Raw genomic sequence first — 26,497 nt, forward strand, 5'->3', positions numbered from 1 at the left:
AAGAAAATCTGAAGAAGGGTCTCGACCCGAAACGTCAGCTTTCCTGCTCCTCTGATGGTGCTTGGCCTGCTGTGTTCATCCAGCTCTACACCGTGTTATCTCACCTTTACTATACTTTGAAGATGGAGATCCTGAGCATAAGGCGCAGTTCCTGCATAATTCATAGTCACTTTAATTTCCCTGTGTTTTGGGTCACTTTAATTGTTGAACATTTATATTCACGTACGTCTCCTCATTCTGGAAGATCTTGCTTCATATCCAGCTGACTTAGGACAGTTGCAAGCAAATTCAGCAAGATCTGTTCCCATTTATTTCTATTAAAGCCATATTCGGCCCAATTAGTCCTACGAGAGTGCTATTCATTCTGCTTATTGTGGCTTAATGTAAACAAATTGCAGAAATAATCGAGCAAAGTATTTTAATTTTCGTAATTATTAGAACACTTTATAACACTAGGGAAGGTATTCATTCCTTTATTTGTTTGCTCTGAATTATATAAATTTGATAAGGTACAGTCAAAATGCTGTAAATTGGGTTTTTATTGCAGAACGGGAGTGCTGGAAAACAATGGATCCACCTTAACAGTGGCTAGAGGTTGGGTTCTCCATGATGAGGGGTTCGCTTTCTGACTTATGCTGACTTAACAAACCTGCTTTAACATTGAAAAAGCTCACTTTTGTCTATAACTGAATGCTCACTTTTTGTTGAAATGGCTGTAGTTTTAGTAACATCTAACACTTGAACATGTTTGATGATCTTCATTTCACTGGTCTCAGTATATCACCTCCATCACTGGCATCTTTTGGCTGCAATACATGAAGTGTACTGCAACAACTCGCCACGATTATTTTGCCAACAACTCCCAAAACCTCTGTGAGAAGAACAGGAGCAACAATCACCTCCAAGGTACACATTATCTTCATACCAGCATGTGCTGATGCTCCTTTATTTAAAATTTTTGAGAAGGTTTGTGGCTCGGGTTGTGGATGAGGTTGCAGACCTGCTTGCTGAGCCAGTGAGTTTAGTTACAAACGTTTTGTCACCCTGCTAGGTAACATCGCCAGTGTGCCTCCATTGAAGTTATTTTAGCTCCTTTATTTTAGCTCCTATATATTTGGAGTGCCCTCCCTAGGAACATTGTAGAACCGGCTCTGAGGGCTCCAGTGGTTGAAGATGACCTGCCATAATGTGCTCATGGTAATTAAGGTTGGGCAATTATTAACCTTTGCTATGCTCACTACATCCCTGAGAGTAAAAGAAAAGATGAAGTCAACTTTATTTGAATTTTACGGAACTTGTGTTAACTGTAAGAGCTGTTATTGTCTCTAAATTAGCTTCTGATCTGAGCATTTTGAAATTGAAAAGAATGTCCTTTAAACTGAGGTGGTCATCTGAATCTGTATGAATCTGCATGATGGAGGGACTGGACCTGGGGTGGAGAGTGGTGACTGCAAGCCATACCATGCCCTTGCTTCTAACTCTATCACTACCACCCCCATATCCCCTAACCCCAGAAATTCCCCATCCCAAGCAACAGTGGGCCATTCCCATGAATGATCTTCCAATCATTAGCAAAATGGTGAAAGCTGACTCAGCAGTAAGCTGTTCACTGATGCTCATTTTGGATTCTGCCAGATTGTCTCAGCTCCTGACCTCATTATAGCTTTGGTCAAACATGGATAACAGGGCTGAATTTCAGAGGCGAGTTGAAGGTGACTGTGCTTGAGATGAAGTCAGTGTTTGATCTCACAAATTTTTAAGTTAATGGCAATTGTGCAGGCTGGTGATGGAATGAAGCTTTGGCTGAAGTCATACCAGGCTCAAAGGAAGATAGCTATGGGGGTTGGAGGCCAATTGTCTCAGCCCCAGGACATCATTAGCAAGAGTTCCTCAAGGTAGGTATTGTTAATCAACCTGTTCAGAGATGTTATGATAGACCTCTGGAGCAGGTGGGACTTGAACCCACGCCTCCTGGTACTGAAGTAGGAACATAACCACTGCATCACAAGAGCCTGCTAAGTTCCTCAGAGTAATGTCCTAGGCCCAACCGTCTTCAGCTGTTGTCAGTGACCTTTTCTTTATAATAAGGTCAGAAGTGGGAAGTGTTTTAATGATTGCACAATGTTCAGCACCATCAGGACTTTGCAGAATATAAAGAAGTTTGTGTTCCACCTAAACAACATTCAAACTGAAGCTGATATATGGCAAACAGAATTGGAGCTGCACAAATACCAAGCATCATCCACTTCCTCTTGATATTCAGTGGCATTATCTTTGCTGAATTCCCCACCTTTGGGCAGGTCACCATGGAACAGAAACTGCATTAGACCAGCCGTATAAACAATGTGGCTACAAGAACTGGTCAGAGGCTAGGACTTCTGAAGTGAGTAACTCACCATTCGACTCTGAAAAGCCTATCTACTGTCTAGAAGGCAAAAATCAGCAGTGTGCTAGAATACTTTGCACTTATCAAGATAAGTGTAGTTCAAACAACATCCAAGAAGCTTGACACCATTCCCAATAAGGCAGTCTGCTTGAGTGAAACCTTGTCTGCCACCACTGGACAGTGGCAACAGCATGCAGGATTTAGTGCGGGATCTCACTGAGGCTCCTTCAGTAGCATCTCCCAAACCCATGTCTTCTCTCCCCTTAGAAGGGCAGCAGATACATGAGAATACCACCACTTGCAAATTCCTTCCAAGCCACGCATCGTCTTAACTTGGAATTCTGATAATTGTTTCTTCCCTGTCACTGGGTCTAAATCCTGAAACTCACTCCTTCACCACATCATGGCCGCAGCAGTTCAAGAAGACAGTTCACCAATGCCTTCTCCAGGGCAATTAAGGTTGAGCAATGTATGCTGGCCTGGCCAGTGACTCCAACATCCCATGAACGATTACTGAAAAATTGAAAAGGCTTTCAATGCCAAGTAGACAAGTTCAGCCACTCCACGTCACCCCACATATTCAAATGCCACCAGCGGGCAAGCAGATTCTGGAGCCTGTAGCCACGTAAAAGTATCTGGACTGGATCCGGCCTCCGGTCTGTACTTTTAATACTCCTTTAAGTTGAGGAACTGTGTTTCCCTGCCTAGTACTCTTAATTGCTCAGCCAGGTCATGCATCAATCCAACATCCCTGTGATTTGTGATGCTATGCATTGGCACTACTATGCAGGTATTACTCCACTGCAACCTCCTTAGTAGCATTTTTTCTTCTTTGTTTTAGATTAAATACGTTGAGGCTTTCTCTGCATTTTGAACTCTGGCTATAGTTTGTTTTTCATTGATATAGTTGGAAACAGCTGGTAAGTCTTTACTTGTGCTTCCACTGGCCAACATTTTGACAGGAAATACTTGATCTGTGAATGTTTTAAGTATGCAACATTTTGGGCAAGAAGCCACACACTGGCTTCTGCCAGTGACTGAAAATGACTGGCTTTCTCATTTTGAGTTTGATCACTTAATGCAATCTGATTGTTATCATTCTACAACTCGTACTAATTCCTTAATTTTTCTGGCCTTAATATAACAGCAGTTAGAAAACTTAGAAAAGCAAGTTAAATTTATACTTTATAGTAGACAATTGCAAATCTAATCTCAGCCTGAGTATTGATTGGGCAGGGGATGGGGAAGAAGCAATGAGTGGAAAGCAAAGTGTTTCTCTGCATCTCTCTGAGTAAGAAGGATGGGCAGAGAACATCCCAGAACTGCTGTTGTGATTAGTTACAGAACAACATCACTAACAGGCTTTCAAAAAGCCATTTAATTGGTTGCTTTGTTAGTTGATTGCCAGTGTGGGTTTTTGAGAAGGGAAAGGCAAACGTGAAAGGAAAAATTTTTTTAAGAATCTGGTGGACAACCCCTCAATGATATGCATGTTTTCATCTCCTGTAGCATTCTGTAAACCAGCCAAGTATAACATCACTGAGGGAATGAATTAAACTGATGCCAAAAAGTTTCTTCTGGAATAGTGAAAAGAGGCATTTTGACAGCAAATTACTTAGAAATGTGTCTTAAAGTGACCATGGTACTTTTAATGTTAAAACTAAGAACTACTGATGCTGGAAATCTGAAACAAAAATAGAAAATGCTGGAGAAACTCAGCAGATCTGGCAGCAACTGGAGAGATAGCAGAGTTAACAGTTTGAATCCAGTTACCCTTCTTCAGAACTTCATACTTTTAAAAATGCTGGTCTGCTTACCTTGTTTTGTTTGATTCAGTACCTCATCAATATAAAATTAACTGTGGTAGTGGTTTATCAGTTTTTGAATTGGTAACTCCTAACGTGCAACTGCCTCCCTTTCCTTGTATAATTCTTTTACGAGCAGACTTGAATGGCTAATTTGTGTGTGGCTGAATATATAAGAATGCTATCCAAGCCCCAGTAATTTTTTAATGTTTGACCCAGTAAAGGTTGGAGTTCCAGTGAGAATTCCAACCTGTGCATCTGCTGCAACCCCAGATCTATTCTGCCATTTGTTCCTGGCAAGACTCATGCTACTAAAGAAGCCTCAATACTCCTGTGCACCTGCACCAGTAAATACAGTGAAGGACCTTAAAGGTGTGGAAAGGTGTTGAAGTTGAGTGAGTGGGAAGATGGAAAACAAGGGTCTGAACTGACTGGATAAAAGACAGGTCACTCTGTCATCCCTCCACTGGGGAAACAGCACAAGAGTTACTGCCAGCTTTTAGCTAATAACCCCAGAAAGTGAGAGTAACTTGGTCAGAAACGAGGGAAAGTGTCAACATTGAAATTTTCAAATGCTGTTGGCTATGATCCCACCAGATTTGAAGAATAGTGTGATTCATAGAATCATAGAAACCCTACAGTGTGGAAACAGGCCATTCGGCCCAACAAGTCCACACCGCCCTCTGAAGAGCATCGCACCCAGACCCATTCCCCTAATTTCCCGTGTGTAATCCACCTAACGTAAACATCCCTTGGCACTATGGGCAATTTAGCATGGCCAATCCACCTAACCTGCAAATCTTTGGACTGTGGGAGGAAACTGGAGCACCAGGAGGAAAACCACGCAGACACGGGGAGAATATGCAAACCCCACACAGACAATCGTCCGAGGCTGGAATCGAACCCGGGTCCCTGGTGCTGTGAGGCAACAGTGCTAACCACTGAGCCACCGTGCCTCCCGTGATTGTGGAGAATACTTGTTCTCCCTGCTCCAAAGGTCCTTAATGCTTGTTTTAATATTTAAAGATATACATTTCCTTATTGAATGATTTGTGTTCTCGTATTCATGTTGTTGTGTTCTCTCTCACATGCTCTCACTTCAAGATGTTCTGTCACAGGTTCTCTTTCCCTCTCATCATGTTTCAGGCGATGATTATCAATAGACTTCTTGACACCTTAAAGAGCATTGTTGAGTAAGGTCCTTACCTCACCACTTATCCAAGAGTAGTCATTTCTGACGGGTAGTCATGGAATTAGTATCCTGCTATCTTCAAAGACCGAAGCACATGAGCTCCCAGGTCCATCTGGCCCTTCACATGCCTCACTTGTCTTTAAGTCTATATTTCCTCTCCCTGTCTCTTTTTTGATGAAATTCATCACCTCATATTTCTATTAAATTCCATCTGCCACTTATCTACACATTCTTCCAGTGTATTCATGCCCTGTTGTAGTTGTATTACATCAACCTCACTGTTTTACACACCTCTATGTTTTGTATAATCAGCAAATTATGACACTTTAATCTGTATTCCAAAGTCCAAGTCATTACTATTTTATCAAAAGTGTTTTTATCAAACACTCAGCTTTGTGAATATCAGTGTCTGCTGTCCTCCAGTCTGAAAAACAACATTTACCACAGCTCTCTGTTTTCTTTCCTTCAGCCACATTTTTTTATTCAAGCTGATAAAGACTCTTCTGCTCCATTAACCTCAATTTTGGCGCCTAATCTTTTATGCAGCATTTTGTCGAACACTTTCTTAAAGTCCATGCAGACAGCATCCATTGTATTTTCTTAACCTCCCATGTTCATCTAAAAAAAATTAAATTAGTTTTAGAATAGACAAGCATGATTTTTTTATACAGACCCCTCTGAGTTTCCTTAACTGTCTGAAACCTCCACAAGTCCCTTTTGATTCACATCTTCTGCTACCTCCACCCTTTCTAAAACCTTACCTGCTGCCAGTGTTAAACTGACTGGTGTATAGTTACTTAACAATTTGTTTTACGTCCCTTTTTTTTTGGATTTTGCTTTTCCCTAATCCTTTGGTACCCTTCTCATCTTCTCATCTAAGGATGATTGAAAGTTTATGACACGCCCTTCCACTACCTCTGCTGCCATGTTTTTCAGCAGTCTGGGATTGAGTGACTTATCCATTCCACTATTGTCAATCTTTCTAGTATATCCAAGCCATTGATTTTCACCAGCTCCACTTCTATCAATATTTTGTCAGCGTCTTTTGTAAACATAAACTTATAAACTCTTCCAATGTTGCCATGCACCTCTTTGTTTTACATACCATATAAATTTCCTCTTAGTACCTGCTTTCTGTTTACATGCCAGTGGTTTCATGTCATATTTTATCCTCCTATTTTTCTGTTTGCCAACATTTACCTTTATTCCCTCCGTTCCCCCCTCTCCACCTCAAATTATTGTATCTGATCTGGCTCTTGTTTGAGCAATTCACCATGCACACATCAAATCCCCTCTTTTAATTTAATTTCCCTATTTGCTCCCTCATCCAAGGTGCGTTGGCTTGATTCCTGTATCTTTTGTCTCTGTTAGAATATGCTTAGTCTTTAACTGAGACACATCCTTTAAAGATTGTTCAGTTCCAATTTTCCTGTCAATCTTGGGTTCCATTTTACCCTGCTAGATTCCTCTTATTCCATTAAAATGGCTCACTTTCAAATTAGAAGTCTATTTCAGAATGTTCATTACTGCTATCCAATGCTAATCTAAACCTTATGGTATGGTGATTTCTCTTACCTAGGTTTACCTTTCGACCTACCTGTTCCTCAGCACCAGCTCCAGTGATGATCTTTCCTGGTTGGACTGAGAACATACTGATCAAGGCTGGATGTTCTCCTGAGCACATTTCTGAAATTCCTCTCCTTTCTTGCCCTTTGCTGTAATCTTCCTCTAATCAATATTATGGTGATGAAAGTGCCCCCAGTATACCATTTAATAGTTTGAACATATCTCTGAGATTTCCTTGCAGAATTTCTCTCTTATTTCTCTGGCTATTTGGAAGCAATAGAATACTGTCAATACTGTGAACACATCCCTTTTTATTTCTTAAATCTCACCAATGGATTTTGTTTTTGTCCTGGGGGCCTATATTGCCTTTGCTAATCAGTACTGCTATGCCACTTAGCTTTATTCCTTCCCTACATTTTCTGGACACTTTGTAGATATTTTCTAATCAAATTGTACACACTTCTGGGGCCTTCTAGGTCAGAATTAGGGGCATGACCACTATGCCATAAGACCCCTTCTGAACATTGTATCCTTGAATAGCAAGCATCCAGTCCTTAATTTTAAACCCATATTTCCAGTATTGGTTCTATATCATGTTCCCACGTAGTAATTTATGCTTGTGGCTCACTAGCCTTATTCACCGCAGTTTGTGTGTTTGTGTGAAATCTATAATCATAACTTAGTTTAGCACAGACAAGCAACAAAAGCAGCTTGCCAAGCCTCCTTCATCCAGACATTCTAAACCTGTGAGCTGTCTGTCATCTAGGACGATAAAGACAGGGTGCATGCAAATAGTACCATCTGTAAGCTAAATAAAAACCAAAAGAACTGCGGATGTTGTAAATCAGGAACAAAAACAAAGTTGCTGGAAAAGCTCAGCAGGTCTGGCAGCATCTGTGAAGGAAAAACAGAGTTAACGTTTCGGGTCCGGTGACCGTTTCTCAGAACAGGATGCTTCACAGATGCTGCCAGACCTACTGAGCTTTTCCAGCAACTTTGTTTTTGTACCATCTGTAAGCTCCTCTGTGAATCTTGTATTATCCTGACTTCAAAATATGTGGCTGTAACTGCTTTTGTCTTATGGTGTACCTAGACTGTGTGGACTTCAGTGGAATAAGAAGGAAGTTCTTTACACCTTCACAAGGGCAGTTAGGGATTGACAACAAATGCTGACTTTGCTCGCAGTACTCCCATCCCTGGAAATAATTCTTTGAAATCTTTCAAATCTGCCATGCACAACAGTTATTCACTACCAGCCAGTGAAAAATTGATAATGTACCATCAAGTAATGTTTACTGTAAAAATTGGTCATTGTGCTGAGGAAGGTGGCAGTTTAATACTGCTGTCAATGTATGCCAGTCTTTTTCAAATACCGGTTTATTTCTAGTGACGTGAAGTACAGAGGAGTCTAGACCAAGCGAACAAAGCACAATACAGCACAGGAGCAGGTCCTTTGCCCCACCAAGACTGTGCTGACACATGATGCCTTTCGAAGCTAAAAACCTTTTGTGTCTACACAGTCCATATTCCTCTATTCCCTGCCTATTTATATATCTATCAAAATGCCTCTTCAACAAAGCTATTGTATTCGCTTCCACCACTACCTCTGGCAGTGCATTCCAGGTACATAACACCCTCTGTATGAAAAAAAACTTACCCCTCACATGTCCTTTAAACTTACCGCTTTTATCTTAAACCTATGTACCCTAGTAATTGACATTTCTACCCTTGGTGAAAGACTTTGACTATCCATACTACTATGCTGCTCATAATTTTGTAACATTCTATCAGGTAGTATATGAAGTGCAATTAGACTGCAGTGTATAGTCAAAATCCTGTTCTGCTTTTAAAGTCATTATTTATTCCCTTACTTTATATTTTCATTATACAACCTTGTTTCTGCACTTAGGATTGTTACTGTTGATATCAACTTGGCATTTTGAAGTGTTGCTACTGCGTAGCATTTTTGGAAGCAGTAACAAGACAAGGACCACTCAATGTATGACAGGGCACTTGGAAGTTCAGAGGAGCTGAGTGCTCTTGGGGTGATTGTGCACTAATGCCTGAAGGTGAGGACAAGTTAATAGGGTAGTTAAGAAGGCATATGGGAGACTTGCCTTTATCGGTCATGGCATAGATGATATAAAAAAAATTATTTTTGGAGCTATATAGAACTTTTGTTGGGTCAAGCTCTGGCCACCACATTATATACTGTAGGAAGTACAAAGGAGATTAATCAGAATGAGATAGTCTAACCCCCACCCCTCTACTGACCCCTTCTCCTGCCTCCAACACACCCCATCCTCCTGGACACCAGCCCAAGACCTCCTACCCTCCCTCGACCTCTTCATCTCTAACTGCCGTCGCGACATCAATCGCCTCAACCTCTCCACCCTTCTCACTCACTCCAACCTCTCCCCCACAGAATGTGTAGCCCTCTGCTCCCTCCGCCCCAACCCTAACCTCAATATAAAACCCGTGGACAAGGGAGGTGCAGTTGTGGTATGGCGCACTGACCTTTACATTGCCGAGGCCGGGTGCCAACTCTCTGACACCTCCTCCTACTGCCCCCTTGATCATGACCCCATCCCTGACCACCAAAACATCATCTCCCAGACCATCCATAACTTCATCACCTCAGGTGACCCCCCCACAGCCTCCAACCTCATTGTTTCCCAACCCCGCACCGCCCGTTTCTATCTCCTTCCCAAAATCCATGAACCCGACTGCCCTGGTTGACCCATTGTCTCTGCCTGCTCCTGCCTCACCGAACTTATCTCCGTTTATCTCGACTTCATTTTCGCCCCCCTGGTCCAGGAACTCCCCACCTATGTCCGCGACATCACCCATACCCTCCACCTCCTCCAGAACTTCCGATTCCCTGGCTCTCAACACTTCATCTTCACCATGGATGTCCAGTCCCTGTACACTTGCATTCCCCATGCAGATGGCCTAAAAGTCCTCTGCTTCTTCCTCTCCTGCAGGCCTGACCAGTCCCCCTCCACCGACACCCTAATCCACCTAACTGAACTCGTCCTTACCCTTAACAACTTCTCCTTCAACTCTTCCCACTTCCTACAGATGAAAGGGGTGGCCATGGGCCCAAGCGATGCCTGCCTGTTTGTAGGATATGTGTAACAGTACCTCTTCTGCAGCTACACTGGCACTATCCCCCACCTCTTCCTCCATTACATCAATGACTGTATCGGCGCCGCCTCGTGCTCCCACGAGGAACTCGAACAGTTCATTCACTTTACAGACACCTTCCACTCCAACCTTAAGTTCACCGGGACCACCTCTGATACCTGTCTCTCCTTCCTGGACCTTTTCTGTCTTCATTTCCGGTAACCACCTGGAAACTGATATCTATTTCAAGCCCACTGACTCCCACAGCTACCTAGACTACACCTCTTCTCCAGCCACCTCCCTGCAAGGATGTGATCCCCTATTCCCAATTCCTCCGCCTCCACCGCATCTGCTCCCAAGATGAGGCATTCTACTGCTGGACATCCCAGATGTCCTCGTTTTTCAAGGACTGCAAGTTCCCCCCCACAGTGGTTGAAAACGCCCTTAACTGCATCTCTTGCGTTTCCCGCACCTCAGCCCTCGCACCCCCTCCCCGCAATAAAAACAAAGACGGAGCTCCCTTGTCCTCATGTATCACCCCATTAGCTTCTGGATTCAATGCATCAATTCCCGCTACCTGCAAACTGACCCCACTACGAAGGATATATTTCCCTCCCCACCCTTATCTGCCTTCCGTAGGGACCACTCTCTCCGCGACTCCCTCATCCATTCCACACTCCCCACTAGCCCCACCGCCCCCGGCACCTTTCCCTGCAACCACAGGAGGTGCTACAGCTGCCCCTACACCTGCCCCCTCACCTCCATCTCAGGCCCCAAGAAAACCATCCACATTAAACAGATGTTCACCTACACATCTGCTAATGTGGTCTGTTGTGTCCGCTGTTCCCGATGTGGCCTGTTGTGTCCGCTGTTCCCGATGTGGCCTCCTCTACATCGGGGAGACCAAGCGGAGGCTTGGAGACCACTTTGTGGTGCACCTACGCTCAGTTCGCGACAAATGACAACAGCCGCCAGTTGCGAACCACTTCAGCTCTCCCTCCCACTCCCTGGACGACATGTCCATCCTGGGCTGCCTCCAGTGTCATAATGATGCCACCCGGAAACTGAAGGAACAGCACCTCATGTTCCGCCTTGGAACCCTGCAACCCAATGGTCTCAATGTGGACATTACGAGCTTCAAAATCTGCCCACCCCTGACCTCATCCCAAGACCAGCCCTCCCTCTCGTCCCCGCCTCCTTGACCTGTCCGTCTTCCCTCCCACCTACCCACCCCTCCCTCCTCACTGACCAACCCCATCCCAACTCCCTACCTATACTGACCTTTACTAGCTTCCTCCCCGCCTCCTTGATCTGTACGTCTTCTCTCTACCTTATCTGCTCCACTATCCACCTTCTATCACCACCTCCCCCTCTCTCTACTTATTTCAGAGCCCCCTTCCCCTCCCCCATTTCTGAAGAAGGGTCCACACCCGAAACGCCAGCTTTCCTACTCCTCTGATGCTGCCTGCCCTGCTGTGTTCATCCAGCTCCACACCTTGTTATCTCAGATTCATCAGAATGGTGTCTGAGTTGGAGTGATTCAGCTAAGAAGAGAGTCTAGAATCTGACAGTAACCGTTTTAGATGATCACTTTTTATCACGAATTGATATGTATTGAGATAGGAGCAATATGAGGAGAAGTGAGACAAATGAACCTTTGTTAAGACATAATATGCTATCATCGTGGCTAGATCCAAATGAAGTGCCTCTCCAGAGAACAAAGCTAGTGCAAAAATAAGATTCCCAGAATTTAAGGCTCAGTCCCACAGCAGTTTCTTCACATAAATTTGGTCTCCCTTTCATCCTATTTGGAACATGCCTGTGTTGCAGAAAAAGCCTGTTCTTGGTTCAAGTCATTATGCTTTAAACAATGTTCTCAGTTTCAGAAGTACATATGATACAATATACATATTGTACAATATACATACAATGTACATATGATATTTTTAATATTACTGACATCATTTGGCAGTTTCATTTCTCCCTGCTGGAGCAATGACATGCTGAGGTGCTATGCCCGGTCCTTTTTTAGATTTTTTTTGTGACCTTAGACTCTTAACTACTGACTGGTTATATAGGGGTTCATACTGTGCTAAATCTTGATTATGACCTAATACCCTCTTGTGCTTACTGTTGCTGGAACATGTGTAATAATCTCACTATTCCCTGCCCCTCAGTTCCCTCATTTAAAATCATATCACAATGAGCTTGCTGGTTATACAGCCTTTACACAAGTTGTGCTGGTTTCCTGTCAAAAATGCCACGATTTAATTTTGACTGGTCAAATGTCTAAATTCTGTTGAGAGTGAAGCAAAATAACAGTTTGCAGTCTTTTGCAATTGTGATTAAAATGAACTCTTAAATAAAGCTGTTCTTTGTCAAGCTTGTGATGAGTCAACAAACTTTATCCAGAAATGTTCCTGTAAAGTTGGCCCATATACGCTCACTATAGTTAACCAAGTTACAGACAATGTTAACACAGAAAGTTGTAATAAAATCAAAATACCATAGATGCTGGAAATCTGAAACAAACACACAGAATGATTGAGAAACTCAGCAGGTCTGGTAGCATCTGTGGCGAGATTTTTTTTATTGCAAAAATCTACCTTACTCATAAAAATACTTCCTGTACATACATAGGTACTAGAACAGTTCTGTGCAGTCTTTGCACATCAAGAAATACAAACCTTGGATTAGACATTGCTCATGGTTGCAAAGGCCAAAGACATTTCTTACTTATGCAGGGCACTAATTACATACGTTAACATTTGAGGGTCTGACAACTGAATGGACCCTTATTATACCCCTCAGATGGTGGTATTTCCCTACTGCCCCTTGGTGGCACCTACAGTCCTGGATTCTGCAATGCTTGATCAAGGTCAACTCTTTTCACTGGAAGACTACCAAGTTTCAGGCAGGGCAAAGAGTGTCTTTCATCAAGTTAACAGTCTTCCAAGCACAGTTGATGTTTGTCTCAGTGTGTGTCCTTGGGGAACAGGCTGTAGAGCACAGAGTCTTATGTCACATAACTTCTCAGGATGGACTAACAAAAGCCACTGCATTTCTCTCTGCACCTTCCTTACATTGTCAGATATCTTCCGGACTGTTCCTGTCTACATGCATGCGCGCTGTCTTGTGCTCTCGTTCTGCCTCTCTCCCCCTCTCCCCCTCTCCCTCTATCTCACATGACAAATGGAGTTTAATATAAACAAGTGTGAGGTGTTGCATTTTGGAAAGTCAAATCAAGGTAGGAGTTTCATGGTGAATGGGCCTTAAGGAGTGTAGTGGAACAGAGGGACCTTGGAGTTCAGGTAGCCCAGTTCTCTGAAAATGGAGTCACAGGTAGACAGGGCAGTGAAGAAGACTTTTGGCACACCGGCCTTCATCAGTCAGTGCATTGAATATAGGAGTTGAGAAGTTATATTGCAGTCGTATAGGATGTTGATGAGGCTGCACTTGGAGTATTGTGTTCAGTTTTGGTCACCTTGTTATAGGAAGGATGTTATTGAACTGGAAAGAGTGCAGAAGAAATTTGCAAGGATGTTGCCAGGACTCAAGGGACTGAATTATAGAGAGATATTGGACAAGCTAGGACTTTTTTCTTTAGAGCGTGGGAGACTGAGGAGGGATCTTATAGGAGTGGAAAAGATCATGAGAGTCATGGAAAGGGTGAATGCACTCAGTCTTTTCTTTGGGGAATCGAGGACTAGAGGGCATCAGCTTAAGGTAAGAGGGGAAAGAATACATGGGAACCTGAGGGGCAACTTTTTTTACACAGGGTGGTATGCATATAGAATGAACTGCCGGCAGAAGTGGTTGAGGTGGATACATTAACAGCATTTAAAAGGTATTTGGATGAATACATGGATAGAAAAGGTTTACAAGGATATGGGCCAAGTTCAAGGAAATGAGGTTAGTGTGGATGGACAGTTTGGTCAGCATGGACCTGTTTGGGCCGAAGGGCCTGCCTCCATGCTGTGGGATTCTATGACTCCCTCACTCGCACGTGCACGTTTTCTCTCACTCTCAGGCAGCGTGCGGTGGCAGAGAGATTCCAGGTGTACGTGATGGATCTCATAGGTAGTGCGCTTCTCACCACCAGCCAAACTATGTCTTCGTGCTTATTAGAAAGTTCTGGCGATGAGGCATTGCCAAATGACATTGACAGTTTGCTCAGGAAACCACCTGACAGGATCAGCCCTTTTTTTATCCCCTGCAGGGTCTCGAGGATGTTACATGTTGACCGCTACCTGATGAACTTGTGGTCAAAGGTGTTTTCCTTTACAAAGTTTTCCACGAGGTACAGGTGTTATGGAGCAGCCTAACTACTTGGAGCATTCTGCAGCAACAATGCCAGAACCATCATTCGTGATGGTGGCGTCTGGGCCATTGTCTGTAAATAATGATTCTGAGAGTATGACCATATCAGGCTACAAAGTAGCCTGTAAGATGACTGTCCCAATTAGCAGTGCACAAGTGCCATGCAATGTCAGTGTCCAACTGGAGGTGATCTGTACTTCTTTGACATTCTTTGACATGGTATTCCATCACTGAATCCCCCACTATCAACATCCTAGGTGTTATCATTGACTACACACTCAACTGGCCCAGACATATCTAAACTATGGTTATAAGGGCAGGTCAGAGGCTGGGATTTCCACAGTGAGTAACTTTCCCACCCCCTGCCTGTCTTAATCTACAAAGTACAAGTCAGAAGTTTGATGGAGTACCCTCCATTTGCCTGGTTGAGTGCAGCTCCAGCAGTAGCCCTGAACATTGATAGTGGATGCACTGCAATAATTCACCAAAGATCCTTCAACAGCACCTTTCAAAGCTACGATCTTGGCCACCTTCAAAGAGCAGCCGATACATGGGAAACCACTACCTGCAAGTTGCCCTCCAAGCCACATACCTCAGAAATATATCACTGTGCTTTCAAGGTTGCTGGGTCAATATCCTGGAAATGTCTTTCCAACACCACTGTGGGTGTCCCCACGCCCCAAAGACTGAAATGGCTACAGGCAGCAGCTCACCAGCATCCTCTTGTCCAGGGCAATTGCTAATGTGCAATAAATGCTGGTCTGACCAGCGACACTCGTATCCCATGAACAAATCTTTTAAAAATTGGAGATGTAAGATGGATTTCAGAGAGAATGAATTTCGATAGAATTTCTAGAGAATGCTCATGGAACACGTTGCAGGAAGTTACAATCTCTGGAATGAAACCTCAGTAACCTTTTGAACAGATCAAAAATAGTCTTTTGATGAAAAGAAGTGAGTACTTTATCAATGAATTCCAAAACACATCTGTAGGATGTTACCAATAATTTACTTTACAGTAAGCTGTCAATATATGCATGTTTACAGCCAGGGGAGCAGTTTGTCATTATTTGTAATTATTGATCCATCAGGGAATATTTAGAAAATCAATTAATTTCTTCAGATCAGCACCCATGATATGAGAAGCTTCTTTTGGCTGAAGAGGCATTGCTACTTTGGTTCCTGTGATGTTGCGCTAGGATGACAACAATAGCTTGCATTCATATTGTGCCTTTTAACTAAGTTTGACATTGAGCCACTTAGAGAAGAATATCTAAGAAGGAAAGAGAAGTATAGAGACACGGAGATTTAGGGGTGGAATTCCACAACTTGTGACCCAGGCAGATAAAGGCCACCAGCAGTGGACAGCACCTGAAGAAACATTTCATAACGTGGCCTTTGTGGAGCCAGGAAACGAATTTGGTGATTTGCAGGAGTACGGGTTGAGGGAACAGGAGGTGAATTTGTCAGAAAGAAAATTTGCAGAACATGTGAGAGCAGATAGGAGGAAAGCTAGGGAAACATTTGTTTGTGGCTTAGCAGGGTTTTCTATTTTGGGGGAGGCGTAAGAGGGAAAAGAGACCTTGCAGAAAGTTTGATTCCCTGTGCTCCTGGTAGAGGCAGCTGAATAGATGATCTCTACTTTACTAGCAAAGCAGTCTATAGAAGCATACAGCATGGAAACAGACCCTTTGGTCCAACCAGTCCAAGCCAAACATAATCCCAAACTAAACTAGTCCCACCTGCCTGCTGCTGGCTCATATCCCTCCAAACCCTTTCTATTCATGTCTCTATCCAAATGTCTTTTAAATGTTGTAATGGTACCCACATCTACCACTTCCTCAGGAAGTTCATTCCACACATGAACCAGCCTCTGTGTTTAAAAAAAAAGGCCCTCATGTCTTTTTTAAATCTTAATCCTTGCGCCTTAAAAATCTGTGCCCTGGTCTTAAAATCCCCCATCCTAGGGAAAAGACAACTATCATTAATTCTATCTATACCTCCCATTATTTTGTAAACTTCTATAAGGTCGCCTCTCAACCACCTACTCTCCAGTGAAAAAAGTCTTACCTAGCCTTTCTTTTTAACTCAAACCTTACATACCTGGTAACATCCTGGTAAATCTCTTCTGAATTCTCTCCAGCTTAATAATACCCATCCTATAACTTGGTAACCAGAACTGGAGACAGTATTCCAAGAGAGACCTCACCAATGTCCTGTACAACCTCAACATGACTTCCCAACTCCTATACTGTCCCGGACAAGCCCAGGTTTTTAGGGCGGCATGGTGGCTCAGTGGTTAGCACTGCTGCCTCACAGCGCCAGGAACCTGGGTTCGAGTCCACCCTCGGGCGACTGTCTGTGTGGAGTTTGCATATTCTCCCCGTGTCTGCGTGGGTTTCCTCCCACAGTCCAAAGATGTGCAGGCTAGGTGGATTGGCCATGCTAAATTGCCCGTAGTGTTCAGGGATGTGTAGATTAGATGCGTTATGGGGGATCGGTCTGGGTGGGATTCTCTGAGAATCGGTGTGGACCTGTGTGGGCTGGAAGGGCCTGTTTCCGCACTGTAGGGATTCTATGATTCTATACTCAAAGGACTGAGCAATGAAAGCAAGTGTGCCAAATACCTTTTTAGCCACCCTGTCTATATGTAACTCAAACTTCAAAGAATAATGTTCCTGAAACCCTGCGCCCCTCTGTTCTACAACACTACCTAAGGTCCTACCGTTAATTGTATAAGCCCTACCCTTGTTTGTTGTACCAAAATGCTTCTGCTCTGGGATGGAAAAAATTGCAGCAAGAGGGGAAAGATCTAATAGACGTGGTCCACAAATGGGCTCCTTTCATCGGATGCTGGAAATGAAGATGAAGGAGGAGGATTGGAGGAAGAAGGTTTAAGACTCTATCAAGCCATATTGATCAAAGTTTGAAGTTGCTGCAAAACACTTGATCTGGACACTTAAACAAATACTAAGTTTTAAGAGATGCGTACCTTTAAATGACTGTGTTGCAGATTCTTCTTAATTTTTTTTTGTTCTGGTAATTGTAATAACTGATTAATTTATGTAGTTATTAGCCTGACCTGTGCATGTGTCACTTTGGAGTTCTTTTGTTGGCCAGTCCAGAAGTCTGTGAAGCCTTTTTATAAAAAAAAACTTGTTAATATTGGTCTAACAATCCCTCCCATTTTGACATAAACATGCATATTTCTGATCTTATAAACTGGTCACGCATCTGTCTTAAATCAGCTGTGTTACTGAAAAACTCCATATCTGAGACCATTTTGCTTCAATTCTGATTGGAGAAAAACAGCAGAAGTTCAGTGCTGAACTCCTGCCCTCTAATGCACTGTTGAGTACAAAGCAGAGGCTTGAAGATTTCCAGAGAGACACATTGGAAAGGGCATCATACCAGGTCACTTAACAGCTTGCATCAGAGCGAAGTAGCCAGGAAGTGGCGAATGCCGTGGAATATATTCAAAATTCCTGAATAAGAAGGGTTGGAAGATGGACCATATCACCATCTTCTAGATTTACTTTTTCTTCTTGATTATTCTTTGAATTTCTTTGCTATGTACTTTACTTCATACTGCTTAAATTACCCTGCTTTTTATTTTGGATTTGTGTGTATAATGTAGTTGGTAGAGCCATCTAGTGGTGCTAATTGATCATTGTACACAAACACAGTTGTGTACAGTGTCAGAAATGTGTTGGCTAAAACTTTGAAGAACGGTGACCGGTCTGAAGGAAAATAAAGTGACAGATGTTAGATAAGTGATTGCAGTAAGTTTCAACTCAGAACAGCCAAGACAAATGAATAACATTAAAAAGTCCAATATAATTTGCAAGTGTTTTCCTGATTTAATGATCAATTGTTATGTGTTCATCGGCAGAGGTTAAAGGGCAATCCGATTGATCTATTTAAGAATAAGACTATGCCATTTGATTATAACATAGCTGTATCTAAACTCCATGTATCCAACTTGATTCATAGCACACAAAACCATTTTGTAACAAAATCCATCTGCCTTAGATTTTCAGTACATCTAAAATGCTCTCAAAAGTTGAAAATTCAAAACTTTGTGAAAGGAGTTCCGGAGTTCCAGACTTCCATTGCCCTTGTTGTGCAGGAGTGCTTCCTGTCATTAATCTGAGCAGTCTACCTCTAATTCCAAAGTTATCCTGGACTGCCCAGTCCTGAGGAAATAGTTCTCTACATCTACTTTAATGACTGCCTTAATGACCATAAAAACCTCAACTAATTCACCTTTCAATTTTCTAAAATCAACCTAATAAAAGCCTTGGTTATTTGGCATGTCGCAGGGCAATGATGGGAATTTGGCATGATTTTCCTTTTGTGACCAAATCCAAAATAAGGGGCCACAATCTTTTAATTCTAACTGAACTGGTTATAAGTGAAAAGTGAGAGGATACAGGATACGTTTCCCTGGTATTGTGCAGATAAGGAGCCAGTGGAGGTATTTAAAAGGCAGTTAGTTACTTTAGAATTAGAGGGTAGCTCTGGTATGAGATTAAAGCAACACTCCACTACAAAATCTGTGTTGGATAACTGATGTTTATAATCTGTTAATAATGCAATATAGATAGAAAATAAAAAAGATCACTTTGCTTATGACACCTATACCTCCCAATTTAGATGCTAGAGAAGGGCTGTTCTGGACTTGGTTTTAGGGAATTTGCAGCTGAGCAAGTGAAAGGGATATCTGGGAGAGCATGTTATCAAAAATGTTTATCAATAAAGAAAATACCAAGAGCAAACACATTAAATTGGAGAACGTCATTTTGCAAGCAAAAGTGTGATTTGGTAAAGGTAGACTGCATCCTATTGTTTAAAAAATAAACTAGTAGTTTAAAAAATAAACTAGGAGTAGTGGGAGACATTGAGGGAGGATTTCAAAAACTTTAAAGGGTAGGATAACACACATTAGCTGCCAAGAGTTTAATACTGATGAAAACTTCAGAGGAGTGTGAAAAGTGTAGAAACTAAAAAGAAAATTAAAAGAAAACAAGTGAGAACATGAAAACATATGGGGAATTGAAATTACAGAGAACAGATCTTTCTAAATACATGAGGAGCAAAACCAATGGAAGAATAATTAATTTCTTTGTAATATTTATATATTTAATTTATATTTTGCATGCATAATATTAAATTTGCGGGTAAGGAAAGGTAGTTTATTTTTTATGAGGTGCTATTAAAATCTTCTATTTACGCTGAATGTCACTGAGGGCACTGTGATGCCTCGTAGATTTAGAGAAGTGATTACACAGGAGGATCAATCAGATAGATGATTGACCATCAGGAAAGGTAAAGTAGTTCTGTTTTGGGTATTATATCTCAGATGAAAATAGAAGTCATAGTCAGATCCTTGGGCACTAGGAATGAATCTTATGTTAAATGGTGTTTGTCAAGATTTTAAAATATAATTGTTATAGGGGACTGCCCTGTCAGGGGTGCAGACAGAGATTCTGTGGCAATGACCGTGAATCTAAAATAGTATGTTGCTTTCCTGGTGCCAGGGTTAAGGATGTTTCAAAACTTTTGAAGCATATTGTCAAAGGGGAGAGTGAGAAACTGGAAATTGTTGTCAACGTTGATAAGAATGACGCAGTTAGGGAAAGCGTTAAGCTTCGCAGAGTGAATATAAGAGGATATGTAGAAGGTTAAAAAATAGAACATCAAAATTCATAATGTTTGTTTTACTTGCAGTGCCAAGTTCTAATGAGAGAAGGAGTAAAAGGATGGGGTGATAAATCGATGGCTGAAGAGGTGGTGCAGTGTGCAGATGTTCAACTTCTTGGATCATTGGGATCTCTTCTGGGATTGAAAAGACCTATTCAAAAAGGTTGGGTTTCATCTGAACTGGAAAGGGACCCATATCCCGGCAGGGAGATTTGCTAGTTCTGTTTTGGCATCCTGTAAACTTTTGTTGGGGGCGAGGACTTCCTCAGTAATCATGAAAATAGGAAGAAAGATGAGGATAAGCCTGAATCAGAAAGGAGCATGTTAATTATAAAAACAGTCAAGAGCAAGGCAGAGAATGAAGTAACTTTGAAGAATTAAACTGCATTTATTTCACTTCAATAAGTCTTACAGGTAGGGCTAATGAACTCAGGGCATGTATGGGAACGTGGGACTGGGACATCATAGCTCTTACAGAAACTTGTCTGCGGGAAGGAAAGGGCTGGCAGCTCAATGTTATGGATTTTAGATGTTATAGGAAGGATAGCAGAGAGGCAAGAGAGGAGGGGGAGTGGCATTTTGATTAAGGAAAACACTACTGTAATTACGAAGATATTTCTGAGGGATCATTTAGTGAAAATATATGGGTTGAAATTAAAAATAAGAAAGGGTTGATCACCTTGATGGGATTTTACGATAGGCACCCCAGTTGAGAAGCAAATATGTAGAGAGATCTCAAATATATGTTGTAATAGTAAGGGATTTTAATTTTCCAAACATTGACAGGGACTGCCATAGTGTTAAAGGTTTGGATGGTGAAGAATTTGTTAAATGTGTTCAAGAAAATTTTCTTTATCAATATGTAAATGTTCCTACTAGAGAAGGAGCAAAACTTGACCTTCTCTTAGGAAATAAGACAGGGTAAATGATTGCAGTGATAGTAGGAGAATACTTTGGTACTAGTGATCACAATTTTATTAGTTTTATAATAGTTGCAAGTTAACTGCATATAAGTTAAAGTTCTTAATTGAAGTAAGACGAATTTTAAGGGTATGAAACAAGAACATTCAAAAAGAGTAGACAGCTCCCAAGTGAAGGGACAACTGGCAAGTAGGAGGCCTTCAAAAGTGTGATAATGAGAGTTCAGAAGCATTATGTTCCTGTTAGTGTGAAAGGCAATACTGTTGAGATTAGGGAACAATGCATGAATAAAAAGTTGAAGTTCTTGTTAAGAATAAAGAAGAATCATAGATATACACGACTGGAATCAACTGGGTGCAGGGGCATTCTTAGGAAGGAAGGCCCAGAGAGGATGTGAGATAGCCTTGGCAGGTAAGGTTAAAGACAACCGAAAAAGAGTCTACAAATACATTAAGTGCAAGAGAGCAACTAGAGAGGGAGTAGGAACCCTTCAAGATCAACAAGATTGTCTTTGTGTTGAACCTCAGGAGCTGAGAGAGATATTATGACTGTCATGTGTCCGTTTTTACAGTTGAGAAAGAAATAGAGGCAAGAGAACTCGGGGAAATAAATATTGACATTTTGAAAATAGTTCACATTACAGAAGAGGAAGTGGTGGAGGGCTTAGAAAACATAAAGGGAGATAAATCACCAGGACATGATCTAGTGTATCTCCCAGGACATTGTGAGATGTTAAGGAGAAAACAACGGGGCCCGTAGCACAACGGGGCCCGTAGCAGCAATATGTGTATCATCTATAAATATGGGTGATGTACCGGAGGACTGGAGGGTGACTAATGTTGTGCCTTTGTTTAAGAAAGGCTGTAAGGAGAAGTCTAGAAACTACAGACCTGTGAGTCTGACATCAGTGATGAGTAAGTTGTTGGAGATGATTCTGCAAGGTAGGATTTACTTGTATTTGGAGAGGCAAGGGTTGATTAGGGATAGTCAGCATGGTTTTGTGCAAGGAAAATAGTGTCTCACAAACTTGATTGAGTTTTTAATGAAGTGACCAGAAAGATTGATGAGTGCAGAGTGGTAGACATTGTTTACTTGGACTTTAGTGAAGCCTTTGAGAAGGTTCTGCATGGTAGACTAATTAATTAGTAAAGTTGGATTCAGGGTGAACTTTCCAATTGGATACAGAATTGGTTTTATGGTAGGAGACAGAGTGATGGTGGTGGAAGTTTGTTTTTCAGACTGGAGGCCTGTGACCAGCAGTGTTCCACAGAATCAGTACTGGGTCCACTTTCATTTGCCATTTATGTCAATGATTTGGATGAGCATTTGAGAGGCATGGTTAGTAAGTTTGCAAATGCCACCAAAATTGATGGTATAGTGGACAGTGAAGAAGGTTATCTAAGAAGTTTATTACAAAGAGATCTTGATCAATTGGGTCAATGGACTGAGAAGTGTCAGATGGAGTTTAATTTGGATAAATTTGAGCTGTTGCATTTTGATAATAAAAATAAGGACAGGACTTATACAATTAATGGTAGATCCCTGGGTAGTATTGCAGAACTGAGAGACCTAGGGATTCAGGTACATAATTCTTTGAAATTTGCTTCACAGGTAGACAGGATGGTTAAGAAGGGTTTAGCACACGCCATCATTGCCCAGAGTTTTGAGTACAGGATTTGCAACATTATGTTGAGGTTGTTCAGAATGTTAGTGTGGCCTCTTCTGGAGTTCGGCATGCAGTTCTGGTCTCCCTGTTACAGGAAAGATATTATTAATTTGGAGAGGGTTCAGAAAGGATTTACCAGGATGATGCTGGAAATGGAGGGTTTGAGATTTAAAAATAGACTGGAAAGGCTGGGACTTTTTTCACTGGAGTGTAGGAGCTTGCAAAGTGATAAGGTGATCTTATAAAGATTTATAAAATCATGAGGGGCATAGATAAGGTGAATGACCGGGGTCTTTTCCCTAGGGTGGAGGAGTTCAAAACTAGGGACATATTTTTAAGCTAAGAGGAGAAAAGTATACTTTAAAAAGTATATGAGGGGCATCTTCTTTTACACAGAGTGGTTCGTGTGTGGAATGAACTGCTGGAGGGAAGTGGTAGATGCAGAAACAGTTACAACGTTTAAAAGCTATTCATGAACTTATTCAAATATAAAAGGTTTGGAGGGATATGGGCCAAGTGCAGGCAGGTAGGACTAGTTTAGTTTGGTAACGTGTTCAGTGTGTACTGGTCAGACCGAAAGATCTGTTTATGTGCTGTACGACTGTGACTCTAATAGGGCCTATCGGTGAACAAGTGGGTCTTGTGTTTGGAAGATTGAGCACGTTTTTAATGAATACTTGTGTCTGCTTTATAGAAGTCCGTAATGGTACAGAATTAGAATTGGGTTTATTGTCAAATGTATGCAAGTATAGGGCAAAAGTATGCATATTATGGCAAAAAGTGTTCCAAGTCACCATTTCCAGTGCCGTCTTAGCTCCAAAGATCCGAGATACAAAATCTTAGGTATGAATTAGAAAAATAAAGAAATAAAGGTAAAAGTTGAGCATTTTACAATCCAAAACTTCTAAAGCAGGGAATCCATGCTGGGCTTCCTCAAGGCTGGAGTCTCTCGAGTCCGCGCTGACTCAACTCTCCACCACCAATGCCATCTGAGGAAAGGAGGTAAGTAGAGGGGGGGAGAAAAAGAAAGAAGACGAAGAAAAGAGGAAAATGAAAAAAAGCAATGGATGGAGTGGACGAGCTCCTGCTTGGGATCCCTACTCTACTGCCATCTTACTGAGTATGAATCCTTTTACTAAGGGATTACAGACTTGGTTGAATGAGATAAACCTAATGAGGGTGGAAAGATCAAAGTATTTAGCACCTATGAAAGAAGACAAGGCATCAAGCCAGATGAAATGTATGAGGCTGCTAGAGTAATCAAAGGAAGAAATAGCGGAGATTCTGATCTTTTTCCACTTCTTTCTCTGGCTACAGGTGTGAGATCTGCTGGTGGTGTACCATCGTTTAGAAAGGGGGAAAAGAATAGAATGAGTCATCACAGGCCAGTCAACTTAACCTTGGGGGAGGCACATTGTCGGAAAAATATTCTGACAACATTAATTATAATTTAAAGAATCCGATTAATCATGGACAGCCAACATGGATTTAAAGTCATGTTAGAAGTCATGATAGAATTTTCGAGGATATAACGACAAGGAGCGTTGATTTAACGAGAGATTTTGGCAAGGTTTGACTGACTGATTAGGAAATGAAAAGCTTATGAGAACCAAAGGGAAGTGACAAGTTGGATTCAAAAATTGGCTGAGTGACTGAAATCAAGGGACTATGATCAGGTGTTTCTGCAACTGGTAAGATGTTTCCAGTGACGTTATGTGGAACTCGATGCTGGTTTCATTGTTGTTTTTGGTATTTAACAGTTGTCTTAAATTTAAGTGACATAATTAAGAAGTTTACATATGATACAGTGGTATCGCGTGGAAGAATGAGTCATCTGTGGCTCAGTTAGTAGCACACTTTCCTCTGAGTTGTGAGGTTCTAGATCCAAATTTCATTTCAGGATTTCTGAGCATAAATGTCGAGACTGACATTCCGGTACAGTACTGAAGGATTGCGGCACTGACAGAAATACTCCCTTTTAGATGACACGTTAAATTGAGTCATACTCAGAGTTGTACAACACCGAAACAGAGCCCTCGGTCCAACTCGTCCATGCCAACCAGATATCCCAAGTTAATCTAGTCCCAATTGCCAGCATTTGGCCCATGTCCCTCGAAACCCTTCCTGTTCATGTACCCATCGAGATGTCTTTTAGATGTTGTAATTGTACCAACCTCCACCACTTCCTTTGGCAGCTCATTCCATTGGTGCAGCACCCTCTGCCCGTTTGGTCCCACGGTTAGGTGCTACGGTGGCTCAGTAGTTAGCACTGCTGCCTTGCAGCACCAGGGACCTGGGTTTGGTTCCACCCTCGGGCGACTGTGTGGAGTTTGCGCATTCTCCCCATGTCTGCGTAGGTTTCCTCCAGGTGCTCTGGTTTCCTCCCACAGTCCAAAGATGTGCAGGCTAGGTGGATTGGTCATACTAACTTGCCCATAGTGTTCAGGGATGTGTAGATTAGGTGGGTTATGGGTGGATGGATCTGGGTGGGATGCTCTGAGGGTTGGTGTAGACTTGTTGGGCCAAAGGGCCCGTTTCCACACTGTAGGGATTCTATGATATTCCATGATAAATCTTTCCCTTCTCACCTTAAACCTATGCTCTCCAGTTTTGGACTCCCTACCCTGGGGAAAAGACCTTGGCTATTCACCCTTCATGATTTTATAAGCCTCTGTAAGATCACCCCTCAGCCTCCGACACTCCAGGGAAAATAGCCTCAGCCTATTCAGCCTCTCCCTATAGCTCAAACGCTCCAAGCTCGGCTATCAAGTTTAACAACATCTATCCTATAGCAGGAAGACCAGAATTGCATGTTGTATTCCAAAAGTGGCCTAACCAATGTCCTGTACAGCCGCAACCTGACACCCCAACTCCTACACTCAAGTTTCTGATATATTGCTCACCCATTATTTGTATAATTGCCAAGTTGTCTCACACAGAACATTTTGATGAGTTGTCCGAATGCTGCCTTAGTTAGATCTTTGGATAAGGAAGCCAGTCAGCGCTGGCAGTTGGAAGTGCCTGAAGTGGTGTGAGTTGCAGTTAGACTGTGGACATGATTGCGAACAGAATGGGGAGCAACAGATAGGTTAGGACACAGGAAGCATTAACCAGAGTGTGGGGTGATCATAAAAATCTCATGGCACTGTTTCCAAGAAGAGCATAGGTGGCATCCCCAATATTTACCCCTTACACGATAGCAGTAAAGCAAATTATTGGGTCATTGTCACATTACCATTGTGAAATCTTACTATGCACTTAATTCACAATTGTGTCTGCTGCATTACAATAGTGAATATGATGCAACCAAGTACTTTACTGAACTGCGGTGTGTTTTAAGTAATCTGGAGTTTGTGAACAAGTTTGTGTAAATTCTTTTTCTATTTAGCAAACTGTCTAGCCCATTGGTATCATCCTGCAAAGAGGAAGACCAGTGGTAAATGGAATTCAATCCAGAGAAGCGTGAAGTGATGCATTTGGGGAGAGCAAATGACAAGGGTATACACTGTAAATGGTAGGATTCTGAGAAGAGGAACAAAATGTATAACTGCAGATCCTTCAGAGTAGCATGACAGATTTAATAACGTCAGGAAGATAAACAGAGTGCCTTTCTTTCCATTTGAGGTTTAAAATATAAGAGGAAGTAGGTTATGCTGGAACTGCTTAAGTGCAAGAAAATCTATCATTGGTGTGCTGTCTATAGTTGTAGTTACTGAATTGCTGGAAGAATGTGATCATCTTAAGGTACAGAAAATCTATGAAGTGTTGCCAGTAATGGAGAGTTCTAGCGATGAGAAAAGATTAGATAGGCA

At 42.0% G+C, this 26,497-nt stretch overlaps 1 protein-coding gene across 1 annotated transcript in view; it reads left to right on the top strand.

The window, feature by feature from the left end:
* Positions 1 to 26,497, top strand: part of specc1la (sperm antigen with calponin homology and coiled-coil domains 1-like a) — a 246,908-nt gene that overhangs the window by 26,203 nt on the left and 194,208 nt on the right. Inside the window, exon 2 of the mRNA XM_048611683.1 lies at positions 822 to 906. Coding sequence (XP_048467640.1) covers positions 822 to 906 — 85 coding nt within the window. The remainder of the gene's footprint in view (positions 1 to 821; positions 907 to 26,497) is intronic.

This window comes from Rhincodon typus, chromosome 24 (genome assembly GCF_021869965.1).
Source record: "Rhincodon typus isolate 14 chromosome 24, sRhiTyp1.1, whole genome shotgun sequence".
Classification (NCBI taxonomy): domain Eukaryota; kingdom Metazoa; phylum Chordata; class Chondrichthyes; order Orectolobiformes; family Rhincodontidae; genus Rhincodon; species Rhincodon typus.